The sequence below is a fragment of the Perca fluviatilis genome, chromosome 24, assembly GCF_010015445.1.
Source record: "Perca fluviatilis chromosome 24, GENO_Pfluv_1.0, whole genome shotgun sequence".
NCBI lineage: Eukaryota > Metazoa > Chordata > Actinopteri > Perciformes > Percidae > Perca > Perca fluviatilis.
The window spans coordinates 3,726,128-3,742,264 of NC_053135.1; the positions used below are offsets into that span (position 1 = coordinate 3,726,128).

Here is a 16,137-nt window from a genome sequence, read left to right on the forward strand (position 1 = left end):
AGTGCTTTCGGTAAGATAATATTTAGACAGCGCAGTGTTGATTCCTAACGATTCCCTGACAAATACTACATGTTCAACAAGGTGTCACTACTCAGTCTCCCCAGACACTTCACAAAGTCTGCATACTAAGGAATTTGTTTCTAAACTGCTTTTCGCACAGTTAGAACTCATCAACACACTTTGCAGTCCCTTGGTTGGACAAATAATTATAATTTAAACCCTGCAAATAGGACAGAAACTGAATCTGGATTCAATTTTTACAAAGTCCTCCAAGGACTTATGTCATTTTAAATCTTGTTGTTACACGAGTAACCTCATTCAGCTTAAAAATATCCAACGTAATAGCAGTTATCCTTGAATTTTGCCTTTTTGGAGTGGAAAACGATCTCAAGTATTTTCCCATGATACTCTTTTGGGTTGGTACTTGGTGCCACTGACTATACAGGCCAATGGAGAGTCAGATTTTTTTAAAGTATTTTAAAAAATGAATGTGAGACAGTTGGTTTTTGGCAGTGTTTTAACAATATTGAAAAGTTTGGACAACTTACAACTAGAATTAATCTCACAACTCAAGTAGAGTAAAATAAAAATTGTAATTAAAGAAAATCACTGTGTGAATTAAAGCTTTAGTGTGTAACTTTTTGATATTAATGACCATCTGTTACATTCAAGCCATTGCCAAATGAGTTGCTACAAAGATAATTAAGACTATCAGCTCCACAACTCTCTCTGTATTTCTCAGTATGGCTATGTTCAGAAGAGTCATACTTTCCTGCGCAGAAGCTCGTGTGAAGATAATTACCTCTTTTGAAGAGTCCATCATGTTTTTTTAATCCTCCGTGTCCTACTTGGCTATTAGCAACTGTGTGGAGGAGATGTGGGGGTGCGTGCCCGATCACGGAAGGCTTGTATTACATGGACGCTCCAACAGTTTTGTTGTCATTACTTAGAATTCCTCATGAGGGTGACAGAAACTACGCACTATAGCTTCTTAGTTTTCATCAAGACATGCGTGAATGAGGTGTTAGTGACATAAATACTGGGTTATGTGTTTATTAATGGTGCACATAGGACAGGACAGTCCCTAGTATATAAAGTTTGGGGCCTTAAAACAACTTCCAACTGATTGAAGCTCAGGATCAGTGGTGGAATGTAACTAAGTACATTTTCTCAAGTACTGTACAAAGGTACACATTTAAGGTAATTGTACTGTAATTGAGTTTTTTCTTTTCATGCCACTTTCTACTCCGCTACATCTCAGAGAGAAATATTGTACTTTTTACCCCACTACATTCATCTGACAGATTTTTGTTACTAGTAACTTTACAAATTCAAGTTTTTGCACACAAAACATGTAGTTTATAAAATACAATTTTTAATTATAAATTAAACGACCCTACAATACAGTATATAGACCTACAAGTCCAGCTGAAATGATTAGCCGATTAAACACTTAGCTGATTGACAGAAAAGTTTGGCTCATTTCCAGTTTCTAAAATGTTAAAAAGGATTTTTCTGCATTGAGTACTTTTACTTTGAATACTTCAAGTACATTTTCCTGATGCTACTTTTAATTTTACTTACTTTATTTGAACATTTTCAATGCAGGACTTTTATTTAGAGTATTTTTTACAGTGTGTCAGAACTTTTACTTAAGTTAAAGATCTGAATACTTCTTCCACCACTGCTCAGGATTGTGTGAAAAGAAACCTGTTAGTTTCAGAACTGTGCCACCATTGCTGCTCTCTTCCCAGCTCAGCAGGAAGCCCTCTGCCTGCTTGTCTTGCTTATGATAAAATATTTACATAGTTGACGATGATATTGTCTGGTGTTAAATACGCTCCCTCTGAACACACAATCCGTTGTTCAATGAATAAATTAGTGAGCAAACATGCAAACATCACCGCGGATCTTGTATCCCATTGTCAAAGTACTGTATCCTGATACGTGTTGACTACATAATGTAGTTACATAATGTAGCTCTTGAATTCTAATGATGTCACTTAGCAGCTGATTCCTTTTTGTTTCAGGTGTGCCAGTTTCAGAGCACCAACTGATTATGAAGATTAAAGACTTCAAGGACTGTTTACTGGACTCCATATACATAATTTAACTGATGCTTTATTAAATTTCGAACCTCAAAATACATATATTTGCCCATCTGAAGCTGTGAATTTTAGATATTTCATCTAAATGCACCTGCCTGCCTAAGGTTGCAGGTAATTTATTCTGCAGAAGCAAGTGGAAAATCCATGAAAGGTATTCAGTATCATAATAATACAATCAAAAGGTTTAACCTCATATAGCCTGGATAGCGGATGAGTAGCCTCTTTATACACCAAATGATTGAACAACAGAGCTGATTGTCATGCATCCTTTTCATTACGCTGCTTTAAAAATAATGACTTTCATTTTAAAAATGGTATGAGGGAAGTGATTAATGTAATGGACAGCTATAAAAAGGTACTCATTTCCCATTCTGATATGCTGGCATGACTTCCAGGAAAAGTTTCACTCAAGCTCACAGGAGAGGAGAGAGGCCCTTTCAGATTATTTCTTCAAGTGCTTTGATGAGATTATTGCCACAAAATCTATGACGCCTGTTTAAATCAAGGCGTTTTACTGCGCCTGACGGGAAGGAGAGGAGAGCCAAGAAAAACACAGCAGCCACAACAAAGCTAAACACAAGCAGTACCACACTGTATCAGTTCTTATTTTGACTGTTTCTCTAATTAAGAATGTTGGTATTGCCACTGGTTTAAGAAGTACTTTACTTAAGTAAAAGCACAGAATTATGAGCACAACGTATTTCAATGTACTTAAAGTCTGTTAAAGTTGGAGCTGATTTTAACTACTTTATATACCAATGCTGGATAGTTTAATCTATATCAATGCACCATATTTTATTTGATGATCATGTGTTTTGTGAATCTGCTAAGTAAGATACATTTAGGGAAAGACACCACATGTGAATAGGGTAATCTAATCTTTTATCCAATAGATATCACAATGAAACTTACCCAGTTTATTACATAAACAAAGACGATTATTTTTTGTATTATAAGTTTTCTAAAATTTTATGTTTTGATATGTAAATAATGCATTCATTTGGATACATTCCCATAACAGAACACTGGATAAAGCCAGGTTCAAAATTTGGAATCTTGGATATCTCTTTTTATCATTCCATGAATCAGAAAATACTGTCCACAGCCATGACAAAAAAATTAAATTTTCACCATGTTTTTAGAAATAAAATAGGATATAAATCCAGCTAAGAATGATATATGAACAAACCCCTCTGTAGAAACCTTTAAAATAGGGAGCTGACTGGTTACAGTGCATGTGATGTGCAACATCCCTGGTTCGATTCCAGCCTTGGGACACGTTGCATGCATACCTCTCTCTCTTCCCTATTTTCCAGTCTGCCTCTACACTTTACTCTGTCCAATGAATGCGAAACATATTCTCAGGTCATCCAATGCAATGCAGTTTTCAACTGACTCCCATGTTAACCTGCCCCATCTGTCGTTCCCATTGGAGACCCCAAATACGGGACTCAGTTGGAGGTCCCTCCATCTAGAAGTATTTTTCCTTGCTGTAAATTTTACTGTCAAGGTTTTCTTTAAACGATATCCTCAATATTCCTCAACTTAAAAACACCAGAGCTTCCTTGATAGTTTAACAATACGATGCTATGGCCATGAGTTTTAACAGCTATTAGGGCAGTCGCCAACTTCGTCGGCTCCTGTCAGGCTCAAGTAAAAAAAATAAAAAAAAATAACTGGTGTTAGAGACACAATGTTGTAAGACGATGCAGTGATTCAGGAGGTAAAAAGAAAATGTTGACTTGAAAAAAATAAAAGGAAGAAGAGTACATTGAAAAGGAACCAAGGGCACTGTTGCAATCAATGGCATTTTTCTTGAAGGATTCAACGTGAGTGGGAGGGGAGGAAGGTTATGCAGCCTGTTACAAACTCAAATAGCACAGGAAAAAAAAGGAGCCAATTCAATAGCAGGCAAATGCATAATACATAGAGAGAGAATTGAAGAGAGAAATTGCTAGGTGAGACATTGAAGACACCTATATAGTGTGAACATATTTTTTGTGTTGGGACAAAAAATAACAAGGAGATGTTCCTTTTATCAAGTGTGCATTTGAGTGTGTTTATATGAGAGCATAAAGACAACTGAGGTGCGAGTGAATCGGGATTGGCAGATATTTCACATCTAATATTGTTGATTGAGCTGACCAGACTTCCTCAATATCCAATTTAATTCAGTGGAGCAGAAAATGTGAGTATGTTTAACCTGTAGAACTTTCCAACATTATATAAATAAATGGACGTCGTTTTTGGCTGAGAAATATTATGACTGAGGCTTTTGCTTAATGAAAATGCAGTAAACATCAACTGCCATTATTAAAGTGTAAATTGGAGTGGGAATTGGCTGAATTTGGCCTTGCAGAATCCCGTGCGAGTTAGAAAAGTTAAGAGATAAAGTTTGACTGAAAATGCTCCGGCAGATTTCCACTCTCTCCGTCTGCTGTATGCTTCTTTATTGCCTTCATCGCCGAAATGCTCGGCGGTGTTACTCTTCTTCAAACAAACACATTAAGAGAAAACCGTTTTCTCTCCCGGACTCTTTCCCACCATGCACCGCTGTTCGCTAACAAGAGAGGACAGCCAATCGAAGTGACCCGCCTGAAGCTTGCCGTTTCCCCGCTCTTGTTTTCTATTTGAAAAGCAGCACACACTCTCACAGGTCATTTAGCCAGTGCAGTAATGACAAAGGCAAACACTTGGTCGATCCAAAACAGCACAAATGGATGTGGGAACAGGCTCTGATAGGAGAGCAAAACAACACTGGGACAGCCTCCCTTTGTTATGTTTTTTTCATATGTGAATGCAAGGGCTGCAGGGGGAAGTGCACAAAACATTTTTATTTCAACAACCCACGTACATCTTTAACCATGTGTGTTCTAGCTTAAATGTAACGGTGTTGCATGCTGCATACTTCAAAGCCTCTGCTTGAATTCCTGCACACACAGTGTATGCATGTTAGCCCAAATGACCTGGAGGACTTGGAAATGAGAAGCTTCCTGCACATCCAGGCTTTTCTTTTTTTCCCCCTTGATCATTAAGCACGAGGCTCCACCAAAGAGAGAGCACCACAAGCAGCACCGAAAACATAAGGATGGACGACAGAGCGAGACCTGAAAGATAGGTCAGTGTTTGTCTACCGGCTCATATATGGCCGTCTGCGTGTTGGGTCTTTAAAATGAAGAAATGAGCTTGACTAGTCATGCAGAAGCATTCTGTCTGCACTGCGTTCTGGTGCAGAATTGCAAAGCAGCACGTACAGATAAATAGAAAGTAGAAAGAAGAAGAAGACAAGAATGATTTTTTTCAAGAAGAAAACTACAGCCTGAGGGTGTTTTCACTCGTGGTCTGATGGGCTTCTTTGAAGGGAACCCTGGTGTGATTGCACCATTTGTGCTGTTTATTTGAACAGGTGTGACTAAATCCCAAGTGTGGATGTCAACAACGAGAATGCCTGAGCAGGAGAGACTTGGTACACTTCTAAGACTTTGTGATAAAAACGCAACATTGGACAAACCACAATATTATATGCGGCAACTAAGGACTATGATGTATTCATCGTTAATGTCAGGAATTGCTGTCAGTCACTGAAATACTAAAAATGAATAACCTTTTAAAGGACTTAGTGTGAACCTTAAAGGTCCACTGTGTAGGAATTTCTCCCATCTAGCGGTGAAATTGTATTTTGCATTCAAACGAATAGTGCTCTCTAGCGCCTCGCTTTTTCAAATGCGTGTTGCAACTACGGTAGCCATTATGTACCAAAAAGCTATAATTCCATTTTTCGTTTTTTTGGCGAAAAAAATATCTCCTTCTCCGTTTCAGCTGCTTTCAGTCACGTGACGCTGGCTCTGAACGAAAACACTTTGTGGATTAGCTAGGCAGGTCGGCTAGTGCTCTATGTCCCTCTCAGCCATTATAGTTTTTCAAAATGGCGGAACGACATGGAAGCCTCCTTGGACTTGCCCGTCCAATGTAAATACAGATAAGAAATTCTTCGCCGATCAGAAAGTCCGATCGTTGGCAGAGGTCGTTTTACACCAATGAGGACATATTTATGATTGAACACATTGATTTTAGCTTATAAAATACTTAAACCACTGCACAGTGTACCTTTAAACTGCAACTAAAATCCAACAAGGAGTTATTGCAAACATGTCCTAAAGCAATTTTAAAGGGGTCTTCCACTGATTTTACACGTGAAGTTCAGCTGTTTCGTCACAAGGAGGAGTATAATAAAGTTATATTTATATTGCGCCTTTCACAAAACCCAAGGACACTTTACAGAGTTGACGACACACAGTACTACTCAGCCTGTAAAAACTGTTAACGTATCTGTATGATGTCCTCTGTGGCTCATCGGAAAGCTTGAAAAAATAACCCCGATAATGAAAGACACTATTGAGTTGCATTATGGGAAATGAAAGATGCATTGTTTCGTGAGCTTGACCCTATTAGTGACTAAAACGTATCTTAAAAGGTATCTATTTTTTTTGCTGCTTTAAGACAGTGAGCAGTTAAATATATATATAAATATATGTGCCAAGTTTGTTCACTTTCTCTCAATCCTGCAGATAACTGGCCAGATGCAGATGACGCAATGTCAAACAGAGGTTTTCGGTGCAGCTATAATGGCGTTTTACAGCTACTTTTCAATGCAACACTAGAAAAACAACTTTTGTGCAAAGAGCTTCCCTCTGGTCTTTCAGATTTAAACGCCATTCAACCATCACCAAGGTCAGGAGAGGCACAGGCACCGATTTCTCTGCCGACAGCAGCCTCATTTCTCCAGAAAGCAACGCGGCGATGAGGCCCTGCTGCGCTGTGAGGCTCGCTTTATCTTGACTGGTACATCTTGCTCCCTTGCTTTTGTTAATCGCCAATGCTATCGCTCCTTGCAGCTGCACGTATATCACACCTCTTAACACAACAAGTTCAGAAATGTTCTCTGGGGCTTTCAAAAGGCATTCAATAGCAGCTCGAAGTGGGCAAGGAAAGGAAAAGTGGATACGATAAAAAAAGGCAAATTACAACACAAAGTTTGCTTTTATCATGCGTTTACCTGTAATGTCAGGTTTCTGTGGCATGAAGAACTGATAGAAGGTGGGCTCCGACAGGCCCTTGACGTTGCGCGCTGTGATTTCCACTTCATATCTTGTGTTCCACTGCAGCGGCTGCAGCATCGCAAAGTCATTCGCTCCTGGGACTAGCTTGGTCATCCACTGTTCCTCTTTATCCTGAGAGGACAGAGAACAGGAGCAGAGAAATGGAAAAGAAAGGCTTCAAATCCTCAAATAAATTACAACTTTAATCAATGCTTTACATTTCATTTTTGTCTGCAAGCATCAAAGGAGAGTTGTCTTACGTTACAAACAACAGCTTACCCTTTGTGTTTTTAATCTGGGGATTCGGAGAGTGTTACTGCAATCAGAAATTGAGTTGCAGTTGTGGAACACCCACACAGATGCACTTGTAGGTTAAAAGAAAAGGTATTGCTCTGTTTTTCAACTTCTCGGATACCTTTCATGTTTCTTTCTGGCTACAGCCTTTTCTCTTTTTCCCCTTCCTTACATAATTTTTCCTTTACATCCTTCCTGTTTCTTCATCGTGACACCGATTGCAAACAAAGGATTGAAAAACTGAAGAGTCTGGCCAAGAGCTGTGCCAAAAGTACTGTGTGCTTACCACCTCCTTGGCACCTTTTCCTTCCGATGTTAGAGGGCAGAGAACTGTGTAAAACTGGCGTCACGGTCCAGGGCGTGAATGTATTTAACATTTGTCTGGATTGTCAGATGACTAAGACAGGTCTGTGTGTGTGTGTGTGTGTGTGTGTGTGTGTGTGTGTGTGTGTGTGTGTGTGTGTGTGTGTGTGTGTGTGTGAGTGCAAAGAGTAATCTATTTCCATCCTTTATGCGTAGCCTTCCATGATGGAGTGGTTGTGTGTTCCTGATGCCAGACAAGGCCCTATGATTACTGGGGTGTGAAGCATGTGCACTGGCTCCCTACTCGGCCTTCAAAAGCCTCGCTGAGACTTCCTGACCCTCTTTTCCACAGTGTTTTTTCATCTGCAGCAGTATTATTTTAATTCGCTGTCACTTTCCCAATGAGACGGAGAAATGCCTGCTTGGACACAGTAGCATTGGGGAGATTTGGACGAGCTCAAATCCACTTAGTCCTGTGGAGAGTTTTTGTACGAGTGCCATCTATTCTGTTTCCTGGCCTCATCTCGGTCGCTCACCTTATCTTGTGAGCTTAAGCTGCTTTTTTTGCTATTTCACACACACACAAAAAAAAATGAACTACTTAAATGGAAGAGTGAATTCCGAAAGCTTGTTTGTACCCTGTTGAAACGTGAATTGTAAGTGATAGAAAAGTAGAACATTATTCATTTTGCCACCACCGCACCCCGCTCGCTCGACTCAATTGACAGCAACCTATCAAGCTAGTGAGTCACGCGCATTCCTCTGGGAGGAAAACGCATTCCCAGTGTCACATCCTGTGTCGCTATTGTGTCAACACACAAAGGAAAAGCTCGGATTTGGAGCAGTTTTGGTATCTTTTATGCGAGGCAAAACTACACACTTCAAAAACGAAAGAAAACGCCTCCTCTAAATTGGATGGTCCTCCTTTTTGTTCATTTAGTAAGTGGCAGCCTTATTCAGCGTCGGGGAACATTTTGCTCAATGCTCAATGTTGGGGAATATGAAAAATATATAAGACGTCTACAATTCAAGACTCAAAGAGGACTGGAATAGGGTGGATTCGGAGAACAGACCTGATTGGAGTAGCCATTTTTAACTGTAAAATACTCACAGTCTTGTACTTGACTATATACTCCACGATGGGCATCCCTCCATCGTCCTGCTTGACCAGCCCCAGTCTGTAGGCCTTGCCCATCCCCCTCTGCCCATGGACCGCCGGCGGACTCGGCTCTCCTGAGGGAAACACGAGGAGGATGCTTCAGCAAAGATGCAAAACAATACGTCTTTGTGTGTTTTTCTCTGTGTAAGAGAGTGTGTGTGTGTGTGTGTGTCAGCGTGTGCATTCCCAAGGTGGGGAGCAGGTGACAATGTGAGATATGAGATAAGGATGCAGTACAAGGAGAGAGAAGGTTTAAAGCTGAATTAAATTCATATTACGAGGCAACTCCCACTGCCTGGCTATAAGTAATGTTGACTGGAGGTTCTTATTATTCACTGTATTTTGCTAATTGAGTCCTTTTTCTAACATTCATTCTCAGTAGCTGCACTGCTGTATAATATTAACGGTGGTAATATTTTTCTATGGTCTCGCCCAGATTTACTGCAATCCTGCTGTGCCAGATTGCCAAAATAAATAAAAAGCTTATCATAAAACTCCTGCAGTATGTCCTTTTTAACGCAGCGGTTTTACATCAAGGCACAACTGTGACAGGATCTATTCCGAGCTCCAATAATCTGGATTCATATCGCTGAAATATGACAAGATTCTAACTATTTCAAATACAAGCAAGTTTCATAAGATGCCAAATAGGTCTCATTTCACCAAGGTGCCGATGCTTTGAAAATCATTTGCAGCATGTTTGCTTTTCTATCACTTTTTTTTATGAAATCAGGACACAAATATCTTTCTCACATTAATCCAAATACATTTTCATAGCTGCTATATGTACGTTTAGGGCCCCAATTTATAAAACCAATCACATTTTTTATCGTCCCCTGCACTTTAACATTTGTGAAATGCTGGGTTATGCCAATGACTAATAATTAACCTAATCTAACCGCTATAAAGCCATTGAATTAATGTGATTATGAGATATGTAAGTGGCTGCCGGAATAGTTCTGACGATACCTTTTTGGGTAGGATCTTAACGAGTTGAGAAACTCTTATTTTGAAGAATGTGTCGGGAAAACAAGCTGCGTGCGGGGGAAGGACAGAGTTACAGTGGAAACTGACTTACGGATGGGTAAAGTCTGGAAGGTCTCCGTGTGGCTGAACTCTCCCTGACCCTTTCCGTTGACGGCTGCCACTCGAACCTCGTACGTGGTGTTGGGCTCCAGGCCCGTCAGCACCACTGTCGCTGGAGAGAGACAGGACCAGAGATCATGTCACCTGGAAATACTGTATGTGGTATAGGGCTGGACAATATGAGGCAAATGCGATATGCGATAACGGTGTTGAACATCACGATGACGATATTACTTGCGTTAGATAAACAGATGTTAAAGTGTACTCAGTTCTGCCTTTCTGTAATCTTTCAGTATTCTGCTAAAATACAACATTGCTTGTTGAATTTTTTTGTTCTTCTCGTGATACAAAACATACAACTCACAACATGAACACCCCATCCAACACCTTTGGAATGACCTGGAATACCTCGCACTCAAACCACAGGAATTAAGGTGTCAGTATCCTCCAACAGAAGTGATTGTCAAATGGTTCGAACATAGGAATGTAATGTTCTAGTGTCCCCATAATTTCAGCCATGTTCTGTATCTGTATCTAACCTATTACCTTATTTTCGAAAAAACTAACTTTGGAATTTTTATTCTGGCGATGAAAATGAATAAGGATATTTTTATATGATGAAAGATCTCTGTCATTTGTTATGTGCTTATTTGTTGCAAGTCTCTCAGTATACAAACTTTAGCTGCATTCCTAAAATGTAACAGAAATAGATGAAATGCAGCGCTCCGGTAAAAGAATAATAATAAATATCATGAGTAGATTATGTCATTGCAAGATAGCATTTACAATGTAAATGTCCCATTTACAATTGTCAGTAATTGGTTGCAAATAAGAAAGACAGACACATAATGGCAATATTACGTTCTAATGGAAGAGTGTGAATCTCATTAGGTCGCAGTATATTATCATAAAGAATATTGGAACTACAGTAATTACGACAGTAAATCTGCATTCATACTGTAACTTGCATCGATTACTGAAGAAAACGGGAAATCTCATTTTCAGACCACATAACAGATTCCTGGTGAAATTCTACAGTCACTAGAGTCTATTTACATAACCGTCACTATTCAGAGAGGTGGCAGAGAGGCGGCAGTGTAATGAGCTTGAGCGAAAGTTGTTGTTTTTGTCACTCTGAACAAATTAAACACTTGAATGGTAATAGGTGCTTTTGCAGTTCTTTAGTCCTGGAACTAAAAACAAATTCTGCAATTTTCATCAATTTGCTAGGCTACTTTCCAAGCTATAAGCAGACATTTCAATTTGGACAAAAGCATTGAAATGAAACGAGTCCAGGCATCTCATTATAATGAAGAGTATATTGTGTAAGAATCTTCTACTGAGGATATCTGAAGAGGATTCTATGATTATATGATGCCACTTTACTGGTTTGTAATTAGCCCGGCTCACAATTTTAATAATTTACTCATAATCTTGAATAAAGGGCCACATTTTACTAAACAGGCAGGACATTTACAACATTATGGAGCTCAGCGTAAATTATTTCAGGAAGACTTCTATAACGTTTTCACATCATACTTAGTTATCAGCTGTTTCTAGGCATTCACTTTCAGCAACCAATCAGATTCAGCCATGCATTCCTCAAGCCAATCACAGCATGACATCCCTGTTTTAAATCTGGTCTCTCCTCTGCAGTTGTCAGTTGTCATTTCAGGACTAGAGCGTGACCCGCCTCCTCCCCTTCAACCACCGGTCGTCTCACCCGTGGTACCCTGGGTCTTCGTCAGCTGACCGCCCCCTTGGCACTTTCGATTTGGTCTCCTGTGCTCCTTCATCACCACCACCACCAGTGTCTGGACTCCATGGGGGGATATGTCTGGGTTTCGCTACCCCTTTAAAACACTTTGTTACGATGGAGTCTAATCTCCAAAGACTTTGTACATGTCATATTTGGGTTATGTAAATTACAATAAATCTTTTCATATGTGCAAGGAAGTCTCTGCTGATTGAAATATAGTTCTGCTCCTGACGTTTCCTCCCTTTTTTTTTTTTTTTTTACTTCTATACTGTTAAAGTGCTACCTGCGGTTTAGTATTCGCCCCACTGCATCTACTTTTTGTAATTGACTCTGAAATGAGGGATATTAGTGATAAGCCCTTCAGGTTTGTCAGACCTGCTTATCATCCGACCATTAGTCCTCTGGCTTTCATTTCCCATCCATCCATCCTTCACCTCATGGCGTACTTTCCACGAACAGGCTCAGAAATCAATTTGGAGTCGTAAAGCATAAGAAGAGGAGGCGCGTGCTTTTTCTGCTCAGTTGGCTTCTGGCACCTTCCCCGCGAGGTGTTTGAGGTTCGTCAAGACCCAACACCATCTCAGGGCTGAGGCTTTGAAGGATCGCATGGCAGATTATGTGATACGGCTTCTGCTCATGTGTGATTGGTGTTGTGTGGGGCGCTTAACAGACAGATCAATGCCTGACGGGTGCTCATCTGGCATGTTGAGGCACAACCTCGCTGGTCTAATCAGTAGAAAGTTTTGTCACTGTGTGACAAAATTATAAGAATTCTTATTTCTCAAAAGTGAAGCCGTCTTATTTTCCTTTGGTAACTGTACGTCCAAGCATTGGGGTGTCATTTCAGATTTTAGTTTTTTTCCTACTTTTTAAGGCAGCCATTAATTGCCACTCGATTTAGCTGCCTCCACAATAAGAACATGCTGTGCATAATGAGGCCCACCTCGACACACACCAATGCTCGTTATATTTTACACAATGAGCGAATAGTACAGTAATTATATGGAAAGTTAGCCTTCACTGTTATCAACGGTTATAAACTGCACATTATTCCTACTCACTCTGGATGCTGTGCGACTTGACGTCCCTCCAGTCCTGTGAGCCCACCTCCTTGTACTGGACCAGGTAGTAGCTGATGGGTACGCCACCATGCGAGTCGGGCTTCATGAAGGTGACGGTTGCTAAGCGCTGGGAAACAGCTGAGAGACGCACCGAGTACGGATTTGATGGTACGTCTGAAAAGAGAAATATAATGTGGGTCACAGCATACAGCTACAGTATACATAAAAGAAATACATATTATATTATTTTTACATTATGTTGCTACTAGAAAAAAAAAGTCAAACCATACATGCAAAATAATAATAAATGGATTTTCTAACTCAAGATGAAGGCGCTTTTAATTCTGCAGACAGTGTGCTTACCTATTACATCGCTGTCATCCTCAAAATCTAGGACATTATTGCTAAATAACTGTAAGCTATGAAAGCAATTTAACACAATGCACTTCAGTTTGAGGTGAGGTACGTCACTCGGCTGCATCTTTCATTTGTCCTCGTTTCCCTTTGTTTAGTGTGTTTCTCACTTTGACAGCATCAGTGCAAATATTCACATATCAAAGAATGTGAAGTGATGAGTCTCTGCTGCTTCTATTGGAGATCACCTCTCTTCCGAGTCTCCATTGCTGACTCAAACACTTACAACTACGTATGTGTGTATGTGTGTATGTGTGTGTGTGTGTGTGTGTGTGTGTGTGTGTGTGTGTGTGTGTGTGCATGCGTGGGTATTTATGCAGAATTGCAAGTGTCAGAACAACTTCCACAACACATTGTTTCCTGCAAGACTACATAATAGGTCAGCTTTTTTGCTCACTACTTTTCTCTTTAGCCAGAGCAATTCAATCTGCACTTAAGATAATTGGACTGCACTATTGTGTATTAGCTTGTGCTACCGTAAATTAGGGGGTGCTTCAGTAAATAGTGAGGGGTATGGTAAATCAGATGGCACTGTTTGAGATTAGGCCGGGCTGAATAGGGGTTGGGAGTTGTAGTGGAATTTATCTTCCTGAGAATTGCAAATAAAGCTATTACCATTATTAGAGAAGTAGAGGGTTACAAAGTAGTTGAACAGTTAGGGTTACTGTGAGAGCAGTGGGTTCCCTGACTCAAAACATTCTGGAGTTGAAATGAAGTCGCCATTCTCATTAGGTCCGGTAAAGGGGCCAAACAATAGTGGCAATCCCGCACACTCACCTGCCTGGGCCAGAATGAACTCCTGGTATCGAACTCCGATGTTGTTCCTGGCTGTGCAGTTGTAGCGGCCAAAGTCCCTGTCGGACATAGGAGTCACCTAGAACCGGGAAAAAACATATTTCTTACATATATCTCTATTGATACTGTCTCCAGCCATGCAAATAGTTTTGATTTGTCTGCTTCCATCCACGTACAATGGACAGGATGGATTTCTTTTGCGATGCTCGCAGAAAGTGAATAATCCCATTTAAAGCTGTACTAATCAATATTTTCATACAAGCAATGGGTCAAATGACTATGCGAATGGTGAAAGGCGTTGTGTGTCATTGACAAACTGGCTCTGAAGTTTTAGTCTCTTTGAGTTTATTGTTACGGTTTTACGGCCGCACCGTAACTGTTTTGGTTCACTCAAACAGCTCTTATAAACCTTCTTTCCAAGTTTTCAGAACAACAGCTCTGAACCAAATGGCAGACGGTCAAAGTTAGCGACTAGGAGGTGAACATAGTGGAGCATTTAGCAGCTTAAGAGCCAGATATGTACTCTACAAAGAGTTGGTAGGGACCCAAACAAAGGGAAAAGTATTATAGTATATTTATAGTATAGTATATACATATTTGACTTGGAATGAATTCTAATGTTGCTCCATATGGTGAGTAGTGTGTGAACTTTCTCATGGTCTGTAATTGCTAGTAAACTGACCAATACATTCAGCTCTGGACTTGTACCCACCTCCAGCACAGACTTTCCGTCTGCACTGTGTACCCTCGTGTTGGCAGTTCCCTCCGCGGAGATGGTGAAGCGCTCTCGCCTCCACAGCATGGTGGCAGGAGGGTTGGACATCACATCACAGCTTATGTTCACTGGGTTGCCCTCCCACGAGTAATAGATGGTGTGGTTGGTCAGGAACTTTGGTATATCTGTCCAAAACATAGAGATACTATCTCTCACACTTGCCTCATTTAGATCGTAAATCAGCTGTTTTTGCTCTAAAACAAGACATACAATGCCAAAAGAGTAATTGCTGCTGCGTCTGGAGTTTGTGGCGGCCAATTAAACATTCAAATCAAAAGGTGATGCTGTGCTGCAGGATCAAAGACATAAAGTGACTTGCTGAGGCTTAACCCACAAATTTCTCAAAGAGAGAAATAAAAGCATTTCATTAACGCCTCCCAACCCTTTCTCTGCAATGTTAAAAAGAAAAACAAACTAAATTGAAGCCACCGAATGCTGGAGGAGGAGTGAGGGGGGGGCATATCTGTTCCGATCATCTCCCCAAGAATTAAAATAAAGGATGCAAACAGAAGCTCATTTGCCCCAGCAAATAGGAAGGGCAGTAATGGAGGGCCGCGACGGTGAGCTGGCGTGCAGATTTCTCTCGGCCCAGTCAGACCAGCTCAGTCAGAGAGGCATTATAGTTGTTTTATGCTCGCTTGCAGGATTCCATTAAAGAGATTGATGTCTGGCTCTATGTCACAGCCGAGGACGCGTTATCCCCCTGCAGCCTGCAGTGACTTAGTAAATGAGTTCATTAGTTCGGTGGCAACGGCGGGCTCAGCCCCCGCCACACTCACACTCCCAGCCTGTGTCTTTCTGCAGAGTCGAGTCTGCAAGCAAGCTGTCAGCTGTGGCTTTACAGTATAATGACAGCAACTTGGCTTCACAGTTGGAGAGTGTGTGAGGTTTCTTTTTTCTACATGAGGATTCCATTAAACTTTTTCCAAATTGTCAACTTTTCAAGAACTACGCAAAACAGAGAATCCATGAACCCAAAAGTCACCTCAGCCAGATGAGGAGAAAATTGGTTTTCACATGACAACAGAGACGCAGAATTCAGTTGCTTATATTTGCTTGTCTGCCCTCTTCTCTTTGTTGTTCCTCTGAGCTTCAAGGTGGAAATGCTGCTAACCAAAAAAACAAAAAAAACAAATGCACTTTCCATTGGTCTCGTTCAGGCAACTGAGTCGCACTCATAATGAACCTAATAATTCCAAGGCCAAAATGGAGATATTTACTTCAGAGCTCATTAGGCACAGGATAGCCCGCCCCAAATAACCCCAAACAACCAGCATTGAGGAA

General features: G+C 40.6%; 1 protein-coding gene across 6 annotated transcripts in view; it reads right to left on the bottom strand.

The window, feature by feature from the left end:
* The window catches only part of LOC120554444 (neural cell adhesion molecule 2-like), a 395,781-nt gene that overhangs the window by 23,504 nt on the left and 356,140 nt on the right, over positions 1-16,137 (bottom strand). For all 6 annotated transcript variants that reach the window (XM_039793325.1, XM_039793328.1, XM_039793327.1 and 3 more), the window contains 6 exons: positions 14,791-14,978; positions 14,061-14,157; positions 12,870-13,043; positions 10,042-10,161; positions 8,916-9,037; positions 7,165-7,339 (listed from right to left, as the gene is read on the bottom strand). In XM_039793325.1, the coding sequence (XP_039649259.1) occupies positions 7,165-7,339; positions 8,916-9,037; positions 10,042-10,161; positions 12,870-13,043; positions 14,061-14,157; positions 14,791-14,978 (876 nt within the window). The remainder of the gene's footprint in view (positions 1-7,164; positions 7,340-8,915; positions 9,038-10,041; positions 10,162-12,869; positions 13,044-14,060; positions 14,158-14,790; positions 14,979-16,137) is intronic.